The sequence below is a fragment of the Pan troglodytes genome, chromosome 6 (genome assembly GCF_028858775.2).
Source record: "Pan troglodytes isolate AG18354 chromosome 6, NHGRI_mPanTro3-v2.0_pri, whole genome shotgun sequence".
NCBI classification, from domain to species: Eukaryota; Metazoa; Chordata; class Mammalia; order Primates; family Hominidae; genus Pan; species Pan troglodytes.
Genome location: NC_072404.2, coordinates 18398767 through 18415358, shown reverse-complemented (window position 1 = coordinate 18415358; position 16592 = coordinate 18398767). Strand labels below are relative to the sequence as shown.

The 16592-nt window shown below is 38.3% G+C and overlaps 1 protein-coding gene across 2 annotated transcripts in view; it reads right to left on the bottom strand.

The window, feature by feature from the left end:
- Positions 1-16376, bottom strand: part of SCIN (scinderin) — an 82994-nt gene extending 66618 nt beyond the window's left edge. The window contains exons 1-3 of one of the 2 annotated variants that reach the window (XM_527671.8): positions 15265-16376; positions 8017-8171; positions 4992-5153 (exon numbers count right to left, since the gene is read on the bottom strand). In XM_527671.8, the coding sequence (XP_527671.3) occupies positions 4992-5153; positions 8017-8171; positions 15265-15463 (516 nt within the window). In that variant the 5' untranslated portion in view covers positions 15464-16376. The remainder of the gene's footprint in view (positions 1-4991; positions 5154-8016; positions 8172-15264) is intronic. The other variant, XM_016945600.4, reaches the window with a different exon arrangement.
- Between the last annotated feature and the right edge of the window lie 216 nt (positions 16377-16592).

The window sequence follows — 16592 nt, the reverse complement described above, 5'->3', positions numbered from 1 at the left end:
GTGACTGCATGAGCCATATACTTTATGCTGGATAGATATACATTTGTTGAAACATTTGTTGAGTGACTGTAAGTTGTAGGCTTTATATTTTAGAAACACAGTGACTGAGGAAGGCTGATAAGTAAATGGACAGGCAATATAAAAAAGGCTGAGAAGCAAGTCTCTGCATAATGACAGGGAAGTTAAGTCTAAATCTGACCCTAAAGGGCTGGGACACTGGACTGTGGAAGCAGAAGAAAAGGTCAGGAAACAAACTATGAAGAAGACAATATCTGACGTGGATATCAAAGGATGAGAAAATATTGGATGCCTGCTGGAGAAAGGTGCCAAATAAGAGGCGAGTATTCTAGCAAAGGAATCCATCTGCAACAGCAAAAGTCTGGTGACTTGAAGGAATGTGTCAGGCACTGGGTACTAAGAGAGTATCAACAGCAATGAAGAGAACAGGAAAGATTGAAGAGATAATTAGAAGGTGGAATAGGCTAGGATAGCAATTAAATGAATGTGGAGCACTTGGGAGAAGTCAGGATGACTCCTGGATTTTGGCTTTGAAAATCTGAGTGAGTGGTGGCTCCATTAATAAGATAAAGACAATTAGAGAAGAAATCATTTTCTAGATGTGTTGAGTTTGAGGTTCTTATGACACACATAACATGAAATATCTGAAACACTGACTTGGAGCTCAGGCAAGAGGTCTGAGTTAGATTTAAAGTTTAGATTGACTCATGGGTAGTAGTTGAAGCTCTGGGTGGGGATGAGTTTGCTTAGGAAGAATGTATAAAAGAAGAGACAATAATTAAAATCCTTTAAAAAAACACTTGAAGGTGTGGGCAGGCCATGCAAAGAAGAATAACAGTGGCCTGAGAGGGAGAAAAACAAGGAAGCCAGGGGAGGAGTGAGGCTGGATAAGCTGGGAAAAGTCAAAAGTGTGGGTTGCAACACAAGAATCACGCGCATAATGTCACGGTGTCCACTGGATTTAGCAGGGGTCATCGATGCCCATGATAAGAACATTTTCCGAGGAACTGTGGGAGTGAAAGTCTGACTGTGGGTTAAAGACTGACTGGTAAATGAGGAAGTGGAGACCGTTTTTTCAAAGCAGCATGACTGAACAATGGGAGAGGGTGTGATCGATTATAAATAGTGAGGAGAACAGGGTAAAGCTGCATCACTGACCAATCAGCGAGGAAACAGAACACGGGGAACATCAGGATCAGTAACTCACCACAGGAATTCCTACTCCTGGGAAATCGAACTCTTCACTAGTGGCTGACTGTGACATATCTTTCCAAGAGTTAACCCCAGACTCCAAATCTTAAGAATATGGACTTTTCTTCCACTATCATTCACATTCTGCAGTTACTGGTAGTATTTTACAGTATTTTCAGATGTAATTTCACTAATTTCTAAAAATAGTTCATATCTTTAAAAATCGTGGGAAAATCATGACTAATAAATTCACCAACTTTAAAATATATTGTTCAGAAGTGTTTTTCCAATGACTCTGTAAATTGGTAAGATCTAGCCACATTTCATGTTATTGTCTAAAAATAAACTAACTATGAGACAATGGCTCTAAATCATTCTCCAAAATATTGGTGATGTTCTTCACTTTCAAACTGGCTAAACTGATAATTTTACTATCTTATGCCTCAGGCTGAGGAGGTTATATTGTAATGTCCGGGAATATTTACTATAATTTAAAATTCAATAAAAGGACAAATGTTTCTAAGAGATATGGAATAACATATTAATAATAGTGACTGTTGATCAAAAAAGCTGATTTCTCTGATATATGATCAAGGTATGGGATTTAGGTTATATCCATAACCTTAGTTTTGGCCAGGTGGCCTTAGCTGGGTGATAACTGGATGTTTAACCTAAGTTTTTCATACCTGGGTCATAATACAAACTTGAAGAAACTGCACTGGCATCCTTTTAGGCTCTCTGATGCAGAAGGTTGTCTTTAAATAACTAGCGCAATGACTACTATTAAAATATTATGGTACAGAAAAGTTTAGTTATGTGTATTTCTTTGTTTACTGACATACCCCAAAATAAAGTTGCCAAGGTAGTTCAAGATCTTATCACCATTCAGAAACTTTTGCCAACATACCAACTGGTTAAAGGTTAATAACACAAACACAGATCCTGGAGGTATTTGCCGTAGATTATGTAGGAATCTGGTGCTTGATTCTCACCAGGGTATCCCTTTTGAGTATAGGAAAATTCCGGAATATAATTGATAACCAAGCACCAGTACCTCTGCAACAAATATCTCTCATTCCAAATATCTCTTTTACAAGGCACGGGAAAAGAGAACTTGAAAGTTATTAAAGATAATTAACTATATAAAATAAAAATAATTTACTATTAAATAGATGAATGCCCTGGAACCTTATAATAGAGACTCTGACCCTATTACGTGAACCTGGATTTGTGGCCCATACTCCCACAGGTTGACTATGGGAAGAGAGTATATGGCACAAGAACTACAACCTGTCTACCACCACACCCAACTACCTGGCCCATAGTGGAAACTCGGTATTTGTTCTGCAAAATAATAAATGATTTAGTGAATACTACTGCTTTCAGTGGAATCTCAGCAGATTAGGCATCATCAGTTCTGAATTCAGCAGATTCTGAAACTGTCACAAGACATTCTATTACCAGGCCATACTATCTAATATTACTACCAAGTTAGCTTAGTGTGGTGAAAAAAATGTAAAGTAGGAATAGAAAAACCCAGGACCCATCCTGGGTCATCACGCAACTGGCATGAATGTGGAGTGACTTGCACATACCTTCTAAAGCCTAAGGCTTTTGTTTCCCCTTTTGAAACTGGGATGATAACTGCCATTTCCCAGATGTGACTGTGTGTCAGATGAGACTGAATCATAGTCAGCTAAGGATAAAAGTGGTATCAGAAATCAGAGTCAAGATGTAAAAACAAATGAGGAAGTTAAGGCTCAGAGACATTAATGAGTTGCCCAATATCATAGCAGATAGTTAGAAAGCTGAATTGGAAGCTATTCATGATAATTGAATAGATTATTATATTTACATAGCAATTACATTACATATAACAAGTTTTTTTTTTTTAAGAAAAGAAATACTTTCAAGTAATGGCAGCAATTAATTACATTATCACTGGGAAGCGCCCTTCTGGTTAAGGGACCCTCGCGATCACCTACTCAAATATTTGCTTTTACAGACGAGAACCTCAGAGTACAGCAACTGGAATGAGAACTGAGGTTTCCTTTTTCTAATAAAAATGCCATTTTATTTTCAAAAGCACTTATAAAGGGCTTTAGAGTGCAAGTGGTGGAGATGAAAGTTGAGATAGAAAATTATTGTGCATAAGGTTTGACAGACTGAATGCTGCAATTGCTTTTGGTACTGTGTGGCTGTAGACATTTATGTGCACGAGTTATTTATTTATTTATAGTGTAGGGGGTGGCGGCGGTAGGGGAGAATGAAAGGGTGGAACAGTATGTGTATTCTGCCTAGATCTGAGAGTCAGGACTTAAATCTGTTAGGAGAATGAATTAGCTATTGAAGTTGAAAAGGACTTTCCCATGAAATTTATTGTGAGATTCAGGGCAAAGGTACTGCCATTTAGGGTGTAGATGTCTACGTGTAATATTAAGAATTGTACTTTGGACATTTATATTATTTTGATCTCAACTTTGCCCGCAAGCTGGTATGATCCAAGACAGTTGGATTATGTATAAGTAGTAATAAAACTATAGATGCACACTCACTTAAAGAAACTGAGGCAGTTTATACTTTGGGGTCATTATCTAAATAATGTATAACCTTAGTACATTTAATCTCTGTACTGTTGTTAAATTAATATTGCTTAAACAGAATTTTGTAACTCTATTTTCAGAATCTTTTGTGCCCTCCTCTATGCAGCTGGAATAAGCTCTTTTGGCTTCTGTCTACTGCTTTATCCCAAAATACTGCCCAAGTAGATGCAATAAAACAAAATGCTTCATGGGGCATCAGATATGCTGAGAGTCTAATCCTGCCTTCACCATTTACTGACTTTGCAACCTTGAGCAAATTCCATAGACAAGCCTCATGCTAACTGAAGCAATGCAGGTCAGCTCATGACTCTGTTACAACGTTTGGCCCAGAAATGTTAGGAATGATAATTAGAATGTTGAGATGTATGGTGTGATGAAAATGATGATAATGAAAAGCAGGAAGAGGAGAGCCTTATAAGTTCTGTGCTTTCTTGCTTTCATTGCTTTTGCACATGGCTTTTCAGTGGAGGGAAATGCTCTTTATTTCTATTATAAAAACTTCACAAAGTTTTAAAGACACAACTTATATTCTACCTTCTAGGGTCTAGCAAAGGGTCTTGAAATAATGCTTCTTTGCCATGACAGTAATGATTAATAAGTATACCTGATATTAGAGGAGCATCTTTTCCAGGAAGAAAACATAAGTCAGATATAATATACCATTGCCCATGCCGTTAAGATAATACTTGATATTTGTACTTGTGCTAATTGAAAAGTGTGAAATGGTATGGTGTGTGTATATACGTACGTCAAAATATGTCTTTAAAATTCTTTAGGTGGCTGTTTAGATTCATCTTATGTCCATATTATATTCTAGAACCTTTTGTTGCTGGGGGAACCAGTTTCCCCCTCAAGCTATGTTTTCCCATGCACAATTAGAGACAAAAATAATTAGAGGAAGCTCTGTTCAGAGAGAAGGGGAAATGTATTAAAAATTAGTCAATTTCTGTTCTATGGTAGGAAGAACTAAATCACTATTCTAAACCTATCAAAGAAAATAAAAACTTTGAAGTCTCACTTCATGTGTCATTTAAATACTTGGCAATTACTCAGCTCACATAAACGTGGCCCCTTTCTGGTGTGTAGAAAAAGTGATTCTTTTCAATGACATGTACATATGATTTGATCTGAAAGCAATTCACTTTTCTTTAGACATCGATGTGTATATATGAAACTTACGGTGCCAAGGTCAATGATGAAGCAGTCACCCTTGTTGAAACTGTCCCAGCTAAGGGGAACTTCTGTGGCTCTCACCACTCTACGACCCTTCACATGTAGGAGCCTCTTGGCTGTCAGGTCATTAGTAAGAACATGATTTAATCCAGATGCCACGCCTCCAGCCTGATGAATGCGGGAAGACAGACACACAAGAAACAAACAGAAAACTGATGAGGTGTCTACCTAGACAAAGCAAAGCACAATAATACTGCTGGTGTTTGTGCCAAAACTGTGCCTGTCAGGCCAAGTTAAAATAGCCACCTATTCCATAAAACAAGAGAGAACCCCTTGGTAATCAACAGATTGTGTTTGTTTGGTCTCTTTATTCTTTCTGTTTTAACCATTCAATTGACAACTGCAAGTATTTACTGAGAACCTTCAGTGTATAAAACGCTGCTGCAAAAACAAAAAGAAGACGCCATAGCTCTTGCCCTTTGGACACTAATGATCCCCAAATCAATAATGAGCAAGAAGGCAAAGATTTCAGAGAAGAAGGTGACAGGTGGCTAGAGGAGGGTCAGAAGTAACACGTACAGATGACAGCAGCCAGAGAAGAAGGCACCCAAAAGTTCACACTGGTACAGGGTTGGGACAGAGATGGTTGTTGAGTGCTGGCCAGGAATGGGTTGATCTTATGTATGGTCCTTGTTTTTACATTTAAAGTAATCAAATGTCTTCTTTATTTTCTGGTAAACAGGTCTTACTATTAATAAACATGCTAGGCCTGAGTGTTTTTACTGTAAGCTAGGAGAGATGCAATATCTTGGCTGTACATCCCCAACCAAAAAAAATAAAATAAAATGAAATACAATCACCCGAATTAAAGAAAGATATTAACTGTATCAACTACATCTTCTTATATTATTTGCAATGATCTTTTACCTTTTCATTTTTTCTAATTAAATGATATGAACCATATCTTTATTTCTACTATTAATTATAATTAATTATATGTGAATAACTGAGCTACAGTATAAACAAAACTGTCATTGATAGATCAAAGACCTCTATAATAATAATGGTACGGAAAATTAGAGCTAATTTGTCATTAGCACATTCTTTTCCATTGACTTTAAATTTCCACCGTTCTCCAATAAAAGTTGGTATAGATTAAATGTTAATTTCAGGACAATTAAAACTTCAAATTAAAAAAATATATAAAATGATTTCCCAGTCCATAATTTTACAACGACTGCTACATTTCTTGGTTGAATAAACTAAGTATTATATAATTAAATAAATACAAGTTTTCATCTATGTACTCCTGTTTTGAGACGGAGTTTCACTCATGTCTCCCAGGCTGGAGAGCAATGGCACGACCTCGCCTCACTGCAACCTCTGCCTCCTGGGTTCAAGCAATTCTCCTGCCTCAGCTTCCCTAGTAGCTAGGGTTACAGGCGCATGTCACCACACCCAGTTAAATTTTGTATTTTTAGTAGAGGGGGTTTCACCATATTGCTCAGGCTGTTCTCAAACTTCTGACCTCAGGTGATCCGTCTGCTTTGGCCTCTCAAAGTGTTGGGATTACAGGCGTGAGCCACCACGCTCGACTACAGTTACTTTATTATTTAATTTATTCCTTAATACAACACCTGTATGAGGAAACTGTTATAATATTCATTGTTTGGGGAAACTGAGCACAGAAAGCTCAGTATTTTCCCTAAAGCAAACAAGTCATATGTGGCAGAAATGGGTTCATAACTATGATGGTGTCACAGCACCTGCTTTTAGTAACTACAAGACTCAATTTATTTAAAATGTTGAGTTCACTGACATAAAGGAAGTTTCAGTATCATTTGTCATAAACTGTAGGAGCTCCTGTGAATCAAATAAAATGAGAGGTAATAGTTTTGTATTTAGGGTAGTTCATAGCCTAGAATAAAATAATCATTTCAAGAGACATAAGAGAACCTATAATGTATAAGTGTTTTGTTCTGATCTCAATAGTATCACAAAATATTCAACGAAGACTCTGAACAGGTAAAGGTATAAATAAACCTCGCCATGTTAGTAAGCGGACTTAGTATTACAGTCAGAATTGTAGTGAAGCTCTAAGGTTTCAGGTCTTCACTAGGGTAGCATGCTCACAGGGCAGGGCAGTGGGGTGTGCAGAACACTTGCTGGAGCGTGTTTGATTTCGGAAATCTGTGATGTTTGTCTGGGGAGGGTATTCCTCACACTTTAACTGAACACGTGTGGAGGGGTGAGTGGCAGGAATGGTGAAGGGAGGGCCAGTCTGGAAAGCTAACTTAGGAGGATGCCAAAAAAACAAAACAAAACAAAACAAAAAAAAAACCTGTCCTATACTGAAGGCTGCCTTAAAGGGATAGAACCATTTAACTATTTGTTCTTGTTTATTTTCAGAAGTAGAGCCAATTGATCAGTGTTTCAGACCAGTGTGCATAAACTGTGTATGTGCGTGTGTGTAGTTTACCTGCAGAATTTTAAGCTCAAAATTTTCATCTGCATCCCTTCTAAGATCAAACCACACTATTTTGGAAATACATGTATAGTTCTTTACAGTTACTAAAATTATAATTATTATAAATACTGTATTAATATATTCCAGAACAACTGAGATTTTGAAGGCTTAGGTTACTTGCAGAAACTTCAGAGATTTTCTAGAATAGCAAAAACGAAAACTTTTAAGACCCAAATTACCAAAATTTAAATGTTGAAATAGCTACAAAATATTAAAAAGGTATCTTGTGAAGACACAACTGAAAGCTCTTTTAAAAAATTAACCTATCAAATTAAATTTTCACAATATTTCACATATCGTACCACACATTTCACAAACATTTATTGAACACCTACTTTGTATCCAGCAGGTACTGGGGATAAATCCATGAACAAAACAGATTAAAACAAAAGCAAATAAAACAAAAACCCCTGCCCTCAACGAACTGTCATTCTATGAAGACAGGAGGTATGGATGGACAAGAGGAGAAAGGGATTCATAATGGAAACTGAGGGAGCTGCTTACCTTGTATTTCAGACCGCCTTTGAAATAGCTAACAAAGTCATTAGACTCATATCCTTGAAGTTCTCTATTCTGCACTGGCTTGCCACCCAAATAGTCATCCATCTGAACAGTGAAGATGGCAGCAGCTGTGCTTTCATCCTGGGAACACTCCTTTCCTAAAACAGTGAACAACAGCACCTCAATTATCAAGCAAGAGAAAGGATTAAGGCAGAATTTCTGATATGAAAGAAGTCAGAAATTTTCATTTCAATTATGTATCAATCCAACAGTCTTCTACACAAAGATCTTTTAGCTAAAATACTGTATGTAATACATTATTTTGCTAATAATTAACAATTTTTTTAGTCTATTTTTTTTTTGAGAGAGGGTGTTGCTCTGTTGCTAAGCCTGGAATGCAATGGCGTAATCATAGCTCACTGTAACCCCAAACTCTGGGGCTTAAGCGATCCTCCTACCTCACTCTCACAAGCAGCTTGGACTACAGGTGCGTGCCACCATGCTTTGCTAATTCTCAAAAAAGTGTTTTGTAGGGAAAAGGTCTCCATATGTTGCCCAGGCTGGTCTCAAACTCCTGGCCTCAAGCAGTCCTCTGGCTTTGGCCTCCTAAATTGTTGGGGATTACAGGTATGAGCCACCGTGCCCGGCCTGTTTTTGTTTCTGCTTTTTCCAATTCCTTTAAAAATTTTAAAAAGAAACACTGTTGTGTGAAGTTGCTCAAGAAGATAAAACAATCTATTCCAATGAGATTTAAGTAAGCATTAATTTGGTAAGGTCAATAAGATCAGACTATGAAAACATTTGACAAGTGGTTTAGCCTTTATTAGGATAACTCTTTGATTTTATGATATGTCAATATGTTAACTGATGTTTGTGAGAAATATGAGCATCAGAGCCATAATTAAATAAGTGGTTTTTACAATGGGAAAATGAATATAATTTAATTTTACCCCTATTTTTTGGTCTTTTTCCCTACTTCACTATCTGACTGGTTCTGTTTGAATGAAATAATGATCTCTGGAGGAAAGAAAGAGCAAAGGAAGCAGCACGCTAACATTTATTAAGTGTTAATGTACTTGGTATTGTTCCAGGTATTTCACATACAACATACATTTAATTTTCACAATTGTAATACACATCACATCCAGGTAACTTCACTAAGGTCAAAACAATTCCTAAGAACCAGTGTCTGTAGTGTACATAAAGGTTACAGTACGGACAGTCAGGAGGGGCACTCACATTTTATGGAAAACACTTCAAACTCTTTACTACATCCAAGCTGTAATAAAAATCTTAAATGACTCTAGAAATAATAATAGCCAACATTATACATTTATACTACCCCTATGGGCCAGACACTATGCCAATGTTTTACATGGATGATCTCATTTAATCTTCAAGCAACCTCATAAAGCAGAACCTATTTTCTACTAGATTGGAACAGAGAAAATGGAGGCTTAGAGAGGCTGGGTAACTTTTCTGAGGTCATAAAGCAACTTTTGGGAGAAAAAGACCAGATGTAGGTTTGTGTGACTCTGAAGCACAGGTTCTTAAAAACTCCAGTACACTTGTGGGTATTTTTTTGTACTCAGGCTCTCATTAGCGGTACAATTTTATAGTGACAAGGTATGTTAATTTCTTCCATAGATAACTGATGCATAAAAGCTTAGAAGCTGTAATAATTTAATAGTTCACATGAACAACCCTAACTGAGAGTATTCACCAAAGTTGAAGAAGGGAAATCAGTCAGTTGTATTAAAGAAAGAATCAGATTTCCTTACAATTCCCCTCTTACTCTCAAATGAGACTCATATACCAAGTATCTTCTGAGGGGAAAAAACAACAACAACAACAAAAAAACAACTCAGTAGCTAGAAGATTACTTGACGTGATAACAATTTTGTGAACTTGCTGTGGTCAAAGTTAAGTATTTGACACACCGGCAATTTTGCAATCTGAAAGGACTCTGGTGTCATTCTTCTGCTGATTTGGGATCCGAACCCTAACTGAGAATACCATAAAGATGCAGATGTAGATTTTTATGATGCCTTAAGAGAGATGCTTTAAGAGATAACTTGGAATCAAGGTTAACATCAAAGGTGTTAAAGATGATGTATTTGACATAAGCGTCCTTACCTGACTGCAAGTTGAAACCTGAATCTCTTTAGGTAGATGTAAATGGACAGGCATGAAGTTAATGAATGAACTGAAAGTAAGTTAATTAAATTATCCTATCATTTGCTGATGCTTATGTAATGTGGTTGGCCAGGGAATATCTGTATGAATAAAACAGGATGCCTGAATGAGGTTGACAGTCTTGATGAAGCCAATGTCAGCCTTTGGATGCGAAAATTAGAATCAAATCCAGTTGTAGCATGATGGAACTCCAGAAAGTGTTTAGAAACTTATGAACTTTGTGTATAAAGTCTGCTTAAGAATCAGTTTAGTTTTCCCCTATGAATCTGCTTATGATTTCCATTTGTTGTTTCCCTACACTGATTTTACCGGTGTCTTTTATGTTCTGTTATACTATGCTGTGCCGTGTTATTTTATATTATGTTAGACTTGTGTACATCCTATGAATTTCTATAAGTATTTTGTGGATGTAATGATTTTATAGATAAAAAGAGAGATTTAAAACTAGGTTAATCCAACAGCCATTCATGATAAAATAAAATAAGTCAAATTAGGAATAGAGAGGAACACCTTCAAACGATAATTAGAGTCAACCAAAAACACAGAGCTAACAATGCTGAACAGTAAAAGACTAAATGTTTTTCCCATAAAATCCAGAAAACGGGTGTGCACTCACACCACTCTTATTCAACATAGTACAGCAAGTTCTAACCACTGCAATAAAGTAAGAAAAAGAAAAAAAAGGCATACAAATTGAATATGAAGAAATAAAAAGGTCTCTATTTAGAGACAACAATATTGTTTACATAGTGAACTCTAAGAGACCTATCCAAAAAAAAAAAAAACAACTCTCCTAGAAATAAAAAGTACATTGAGCACATTAGCAGGATACAAGATTCATCAGTAACACAAAAAATCAGTCACATTTCTATATAGAAACAATGAACATGCTGAAACTGAAATTAAAGGCGCAATGCTATTGACAATCACTCCAAAGAAACTGAAATACTCAGGCATGTAGTTTAAAAACATGTACAGGATCTGTATGCTGAAAATTACAAAATGGCATGCAAAATATCAAGGAAGACCCAAGTAAATGTAAACGCTTAGTGTTCATGGATTTTAAGACTCCACATAATAATGATGTCAATCCTTCACAAATTGATCTATAGGCCTAATGTTATTCTTACCAAAATCACAGTAAGGTTTATTATAGACATATACATGCTTATTGCAAAATTTATATAGTGAGGTGCAGGCCCTGGAATAGCTAAAATAATCTTGACAAACAAGCATAAAGTGGGGGGAATCACTCTACCTGATACTAAGGTTTACTACATAGCTAACGTGATTAAAACAGATTGGTACTATTGAAGGATAGACACAGATCAATAGACCCAATTTCCACCAGTAGTGGCAACTTTGTAAAATTACAGTATAGCTTAACATATTAATGTATAGTACAGTATAGCACTGAATACCACAACCAGGATATTGGCATTGATATAATCCACCTATTTTATTAGTATTTTCTCAGTTTTACTTGTACTCGTGTGTGTGTGCATTGAGTTCTATAAAATTTTATCACATGCATAAATTCATACATCTGCTATCACAATCAAGATGCTGTATAGTTCCACCAAAAACATCCTTCAAGTTGCCCTTTTATAATACACTCTTCTCCTGCCCACATCATCCCCTCTTCACCCTATCTGTAACCAACGGCAATGCCAAATCTAAAATTTTGTCATTTCAAAAATTTTATATAAATGGGATCATACAGTATAAAGCCTCTTAGGGTTTTTCACTCAGCATGATTCCCTGGAGCTTCATCCAAGTTGTTGTATGTATCAATAGTTTGTTCCTTTTTATTGCTGAGTAGTATTAGTTGGTACAGATGTACAACTTGTTTAACCAGTCACCTGTTGAAAAGCATCTGGGCTAATTCTAGTGTTTGTTTATTCAAATAAAACTGCTTTGGACATTCAGGTACAGGTTTTCATGTGAATACAAAACTTCATTTTTCTGGAATAAATACCTATGAATGCAATTGCTGACTCATATGGTAGTAGTATATTTGGTTTTGTAAGAAACTACTAAACTCTTTTCCAGAGTGCTGTACCATTGCATGTACCCACCCCCATGCTCCAGCAACGTAAATGATCCAGTTTCTAGCCAGTCCTTCGTATAAGTTCTTTGTATCGTATATTGTAATCCAATCCTTTGGATTCCCAGGGCATTGCACAAGGCCTGGTATAGCCCACTTATAACATAAATGTATACTGCTTTAAAATATATTTGTGTGAAGTTTAAAACTGGCAAAGAGAAAGAGTGAGGATAAGTGTTTGTACCTTAGGTTAGGGATGTGACAGGGAGCAGTTTTACTATCTAGACCTACCCATTGATTTGGTGCTATAAGGAACTACAAACAGAAGGTGAATGGATGCATTTAAACTGCTAGGTGCAAAGCTGAAATGTTTTTAAAGAAGGGCTAATGCAATAACATTTAAGTTCTTTGCAATAAATTTTTACTTTCATTACATTTAAGCATATGATGTTAATACATTTAAGCATGTAATGTTAATACAATAAAATAATCTGAGATATGCCAAGTGCTATGGAAACACTGAGGGAGAGACCAGGAAAGACGACTCTCCCCCTCTGTTCTCTCTTGTTCTAGGTCCAACTTCTTCCTGTTTCCCCTTTTTGCCTCCCATTTGGCCTGTTTCTTCATTTCTATGCTATGCACCTTTTTTCATCTCAGTTTAACTTTAGTTTCTCTTTCTTCCGGCTGATTTCCTTTAACCAAATGTTCTTTTCCCCTGGAAGTTCAGCTCTCTCTCCTGTGACTTTCTCTAAATCTGTCTCTCTGATGAATCCTCATGGATTCATCCTAATTTAGGTCTTAGACTACACTATTTTGGATGAAATTCTGTTTTCTTAGGGAACTGAAGTAGGAAGAGCTGTTGGGCAATCCCATCTGAAAGTCCTGTTGACTATTTTACTTGAAGCTTTTTTTCTCTCCATGATTCTCTCTTGACACAAAAACACTTCCAAGTACTCTCATTTTTTTTTTCTCTAAAGGCTTCTGTTTCCCAATAACCACAGAAACTTTGTGCTTTCACAGTAATTATCACATTCTACCTGTGTTATATCACTTTTTGTCTTTTTGCACCTTTGAGGTGATGAACTTTTAGAGAAGTTTCATTAATTATTCATATCCACAAGTGCCTTGTACAGTACTGGCCATATTGAACAATTACTGAATGAATTTGCTTGTTATTAACATGTTATTGACTTCAGTTTTAGCATGTCTTTAAGATTATAAATGTTTCTGCCCAAACCATTTTCTATTATATTTTTGAAATTTATGGGCATCAAGTGGATAGTTAAGTAGATAAGTAAGTGAATAAGATGAATCTGTAAACCCTACAAAATATAGTAGTTAAGAGGTCAACTTGGATAAAAATGTATAGAATTAAAGAATTGTGTTCAAATCTCCCTTGCGGTCATCTGACAAAGTCAAACTTAACTGCTGTCTACAGTAAGATATGGCATTATTTTACATTTTAATTTACTCAAATGGCAAATGTGGCATTTCAAACACTTTCATTCATACTAGATTTAAGTTCTGCATGGAAAGTCCTCTGTAAGGACATCATTATTCTATCTGGCATCATTCATTCTTGAACATGGGTTATAAAAGTTTCAGTCTTTTCTGGCAGAAAATACAAATAGATGACTGTGTATTACAACATTATAATAGGAATAACAGCAATGCAACAAGAAGCCAAAATGTGTTCAGAACTCAGGCTGAGCCTTCTCTGCCTCCTCAAGCTAACACAAATTTTTGACTCCAAATGTTATAATTAAAAGTCTTATCTTCATCTACGTATTTTTCATTTCTCATTTCTCAAATGCCTGTTCCAGGTGTTTGCCAATGTTTAGACAGTCACTACTCAATGTTTTCTACTATTTTGTTTCTTAAAATCTTCAAATGTTAGAAATTACAGTGTTGGCTTTCAGGGACTCAAAAATGTGTAAGTGTGTGTGGTTTTGTGTGTTTTCCTCCTAAGCTCAGGGATAAAACTAAACAAACACGAGTACTGGGCAGGCTAGCTAGTTTTAAAAGAAGGCAAAAAGGCTCAGAGAATCGGCATGTTGTTAGACAGGGTGTGCCCACTGGCACAAGACCTCCTGGGGAGAGGCTGGACATTCAGGATGTTTATGAGTAAAAGTAGAAGGTGGAAAAAGAACACACAAGGCCCAGTGTCCTGACAGCCTGGCACGAACGCAGCTCAAAATAATTACTACTGCTGAAGGAGCCGTTTCTGTTCCATCTTGTGTCCTTGCTAAAATAAATAATAAATAATAACAATAAAGCAGTCTACATAAATATATGAAATACCCATATAGAGCTATTTATTTGTATATAAAATATCTGTATTTTTTTCTTGCTTCTATCTGAGGACGCCAGCTTCCTAATGAAGCGGAGTTTTTGTCTACCAGACCCACAAGCAGCATGGTGCGGGTAGAATCCTGTTTTAAAGAAGCCCAGAACAATAATTCCCGCAATCATAGAGAAAATAAGCCAGTGCCCGAAAGCAACAAAGAAAAATAATGTGTGAAGAAAAAGAAAAGGACTTCTTCCTAGCGGCGGCAGATGCCCCCAGACTTTATGACTTCCTCTCCATCCCGACAGGGAAAGCAGGACTGAGTTTGTCGGAAGGTGAGCGGGGCTTGGCCAGAGACGGTGTGCGCTGAGGCAGCGCCCCTGGACAAGAGTGGCGTTTGGATACTTGAAGGTGAAAGGGGAAGAAGCCAGTCACCAGCTCCAAAGTCCAGGAACTACACCTGGCAAAGGTCAAAGGCTGCGAGGTAAGTCAATTGCGGACAACGCCTGAGCCCCGCGTTTGCAGCCGGCGAGTTGACTTCGGTAGGGAGAAAGTGGCCGGCCCCAAAGGGCAGCCCCGTGGGGGCGCGAGTGGCGCGACAGGTCTCCAGCCTAGCTCAGTTTGCGGTCCCCTTTACTCCCACGCCTGCAAATCTCAGACCCCTACGTCCTCCCCTCGCCGGCCTTGGTGCGTCGGGGTCCCGCCGCCCGCCGTCCCTTACCGAGCCAGAAGTGCAGGCGGTAGGTGAAGCCTCGGCTCGTCTTGGCCGTGTGCAGCACCAGGTAGGCATCCCCGACGTAGAAGTCGCCGTGAGCGCTCTGGGGCACGGGCACCAGCTCCAGCTTCTCAATCCTCCAGACCTGCAGCCCCGCCTGCTTGCCCGCCCGGGCGAACTCTTCGTGGTATAGCTCCCGCGCCATGGCTCCTGCACGCGGTGCTCCGGGGGACGCGTGATATCGCTGATCTTGGACTAAACCGAGAGCAGCAGGAGGAACCTTATTCGCCGCCACTTTATAGTGTTTGCCATCCGGAGAGGCGGCGCCCTGAAACGGGAGGGGCTAAGTGCCCAGGCGCGAGTTGACGGAGGAGGCGATCGCTTCCCACGGGGAGCGCAGCGCTGGCTTCCAAGCTTCCACGCCCTGCCCCAGGCCAGGAGCGGAATCGGCGTCCCAGAAGTCTTGAGATTCAGAGGGAGTTTATAGTAACTCGTGCCAATGCCTCCTCCAAGGAAAGACATTTTCTCTAGCAATAGACGAAGAACATTAACGATTAAAACTGCTTGGCACTCCTTTGTGCATACCCATCACCACCGTCCTGCATATTTCCCCTTCTCTCGCTAATCCTGTTATTTCTGGATCTCAGTTGTGCCTGGCAGGAGGGGTGAGGTGAGGAAAGAGCGCGCCAGCCCTGCAGAGTTGAGTCAGCGTTTACTCGGGTGGAGCAATACCTGTTCTTTCTGGCCCTCTAGAATAATTCTTAGAACAAGGCTTCCTCTGCTAATAGCAACACCTGCCGCTAGGCAGCAGAGGAGTGTGCCACATTAGCATGCTGGAATAATTTTAATACATCCTTCTTTAAAAAATGGGCTTTTTGAGTAACAAGCATCCTAATAATCAATTCTGTCATTTCATTGGGCAATCTCTGCATTCCTGATGACCAAAGTTTCTGTCTCGATCTTCCAGTTTGAAAATACCATGAAAAACAGCATGTCAGATTTCTTGGACAGGAAGAAAACCTGGAAGAATGGCAGTCTTACCCCAGGTGACAGAGCCCTGTAAATCTCAGAGTTCAGGAGCTGTGGTTGAGCTCTCTTAACACCTGCTTCCTTTGGCCAAGAAAGATGAAAACAACAATAACAAAAACCCAGCAGCCACCCTCCTGAGATGTTCTCTGCAGGGCTGTTTGTGGCTGTAATTTTATGCTTGGCCGGACTTCTGGGTTACCTGTTACCTAGCTTCAAGGTGATAATTTTCTTTGTTTTACCTACAGGTTTTGCTTTTGCAGCATGGCTAAAACACTATGGAATACAGATGGAAATTTTACTCTTGA